Here is a 3,239-nt window from a genome sequence, read left to right as displayed (position 1 = left end):
GAAAATACGTTATTATTATTATAATAATAATAATCGTTCTGGATATTGCATTGAAATGTTCATAGGTCATTTTCATTATTATTATTATTATAATAAAGTATTTTCAATGGATCAGTTTTGAGCTCTCTTTAAAGTCGATATATATATATATATATATATATATATATATATATATAACATACATATATTTATTTATTCATTTATTTACCTCCGTGTGGCTGTGTCTGTCTCCCACAGGTATTTCTGCGATATTATCATGTTGACGAATTGGTAGCTCAGTGTGAAAAAATCCGAGAACAGAAAGTGCTGGAAGAGAAAGCCATCAAAATCCAAAAAAGTACAAAGACATTTGTTGTTGTTTTTTAATTCTTTGATTCTTTATTTGTTCACTTGAAAATATAATTTTTTTATTATTTATTTATTTATTGATATATTCTCCCAAACATTTTAATCAGAACTTCTGTGAATAACATTTTAATTATGGGAATGATGTGATCAATGCTTTGATCGTAATTATTACCAACATTTCGCCATGGACAGGCTACAGCAAATGTATTTGCCCTTCATTCATTTTATCATAAAATAAAAGTTTCAAATTGTGGTTTAACAGATATTTTCAAATATATTATTATCTGTCAGCCTCGTTAAGCACACAACCAGGAAAATAATAAGTGCAGGTGTGGTTGTGTGGGAAGAAGCTTGCTTCCCAACCACATGGTTCCAGGTTCAGTCCTACTGTGTGGCACCTTGGGCTAGTATCTTCTACTATAGCCTTAGGCCAAACAAAGCCTTGTGAGTGGATTTGGTAGACGGAAACTGAAAGAAGCTCATTGTGTGTGTGTGTATATATATATATATATATATATATATATATATGTTTATATGTGTGTGTGTATATAATATATATATATATATATATATATATATATATATATATATATATATATATATACACAGATATGTTTATATCTCTGTATGTGTGTAAATAGATAGATACATAGATATGTTTATACGTGTATATATGTGTGTGTTTGTGTTTCTCCCCCCATCACTACTTGACAACTGGTGTTGGTGTGTTTACATCCCTGAAATGTAGCAGTTTGGCAAAAGAGACTGATAGAATAAGTACTAGGCTTTAAAAAATAAACCCTGGGGTTGATTAGTTTGATTAAAACCCTTTAAGGTGGTGCTCCAGCATGGCCACAGTCAAATGACTGAAACAAGTAAAAGAATATTTATATATGTGTGTAAATTGCTATAATTTATTCTTTTAGGTTATCGAGGTCACCGCGGTCGAAAAGTTGCCGAAGGGAAAAAAGCTGAACGAAAACAACAAGAAAATGCTGCGACTTTAGTGCAGTCACAATTCAGAGGTTATCAGCAACGAAAGAAAGAGAAAACACGAAAGGAAAAAAGGAAGCGTAGAGGATCGCAATTGACCAACGAGGAACATGCTGCCATTACAATTCAAAGATGTATGTAGCAGCCTATTGTTGAGTTTTTAAGTGTTTTGCATGAGTTTTTATACCAGAGATCTCTGATTGTGACAGAATACTTTACCACAAGTACATCGCATGCAACATGTCCACACATTCTCAAACTACATGCCACACTGTCATACTACATCCGACACAACATGTTCACACTACCATATTGTACCTCACACAACATTTTCTCACGCTCATGTTACACACCACACAACAGCCTTTATAATCACAATAACAGCATGCCCCTTTATTTCTTGAATAAGCTGAGGGTCTGCTGTTATTATTTTCTGAAACAAAGATTATACAGAGTTAGCAAAAAATGCAGCAATGACACAAAAAAGGTATGTCCTCAAATACCTTACACACCCTGTGTATATATATATATATATATATACGTATGATGGGGTGCAGCTGAAAAACTCCTGGCTTTATGGGTGTTGTAGAAAGCCTAGATGGAGGCTCAGCCTTTTGAGTTCTTTTATAGGGCTTAGAAAAAAAGAAGGAATGCTGCATTACATGTATGAATTATAAATTCTATAAACTCAACAAAAGTATAGAGTAACCCATCAGATTAACATTAACATATCTATCTGTCTATCTATCTATCTATCTATCTATCTATCTATCTATCTATCTATCTATCTATCTATTTATCTATCTATCTATCTTATCTGTGCCTGTCACTTTTGTGCAGCTTACCGAAGATACATGCTGAAGAAATCCAGCAAGAAGATGATGGACGAAAGCCAAATCAGGGAAGTTCGTGCTGCAATAATCCTGCAGACGTACTACCGCACATGGAAGTGCCGTACCTTCTTCCAGCAGCTTCTATTCCTGAAGACCCACAAAGAGATACAGTATGAGGACTTTGTGGAAGCAGTAAGTGACTTTGTTAAATTCTTGAAAGATAATAAATAATTTATTAGTTCTTAATTGTTGGTGCCCATGCATAGCTGTGTGGTGAGAAGCTTGCTTCCCAACCACATGGTTTTGGGTTCAATCCCACTGCATGGCACCTTGTGTCTTCCATTATAATCTCAGGCCAACCAAAGCCTTGTGAATGGATTTGCTAGACGGAAGCTGAAAGAAGCTTGTTGTATATATAATTGTGTGAGTGTGTCTGTGTTTGTCCCCCACCACCACTTGACAATCGGTGTTAGTGTGTTTACATCCTTGTAAACTTAGCAGTTCAGCAAAAGAGGCTGATAGAATAAGTATCAGGCTTGAAAAAAAAAATATATATATATATGAAGTACTGAGGTTGATTCGTTTGACTAAAACATTTTTCTAGATGGTGCCCCAGCATGGTCACAGTGTAACGATTGAAACAAGTAAAAAAATGAAAGTACAGCATGAATATGAAAATAGTCTGTATATTCAGAATTTAGACGCCTTGTCAATGGCATGTATGTTGTGTGTGTGTGTGTGTGTGTGTGAGAGAGAGAGAGAGAGAGAGAGAGAGGTATTGCTGGTTATTGTTGAGCACATCAGTTGTTTCATTTCAGAATGTGACACAAGGCATTGAATCCTAGGACACAGTCTTCAACAACAACAGAGTACTAACGATACATTTTTACATTTTGCAGGTTCAGATTTACAACTTTGATATTTACACCTGGCAAATAGCCACAAACTATGACTACAAGGCGAAGAGTTCTTCAGATTTAGTCGGGGAAACTCTTGAAAAATTCAAAAAGAAAATGTTTGATTCAAAACAGGTGGGACGCACACCGTATTACGATGCCGTAAGTT

The 3,239-nt window shown here is 34.8% G+C and overlaps 1 protein-coding gene across 1 annotated transcript in view; it reads left to right on the top strand.

The window, feature by feature from the left end:
• LOC106873084 (myosin-IIIa) overlaps window positions 1-3,239 on the top strand; it is an 88,205-nt gene that overhangs the window by 84,368 nt on the left and 598 nt on the right. The window contains exons 28-31 of the mRNA XM_052975288.1: window positions 238-337; window positions 1,275-1,475; window positions 2,182-2,366; window positions 3,074-3,232. Of these exons, the coding sequence (XP_052831248.1) occupies window positions 238-337; window positions 1,275-1,475; window positions 2,182-2,366; window positions 3,074-3,232 (645 nt within the window). The remainder of the gene's footprint in view (window positions 1-237; window positions 338-1,274; window positions 1,476-2,181; window positions 2,367-3,073; window positions 3,233-3,239) is intronic.

Source organism: Octopus bimaculoides, chromosome 21 (assembly GCF_001194135.2).
Source record: "Octopus bimaculoides isolate UCB-OBI-ISO-001 chromosome 21, ASM119413v2, whole genome shotgun sequence".
Classification (NCBI taxonomy): Eukaryota; Metazoa; Mollusca; class Cephalopoda; order Octopoda; family Octopodidae; genus Octopus; species Octopus bimaculoides.
Note: the sequence above shows the minus strand (reverse complement) of the source record. Positions and strands in the feature narration are given on the sequence as shown.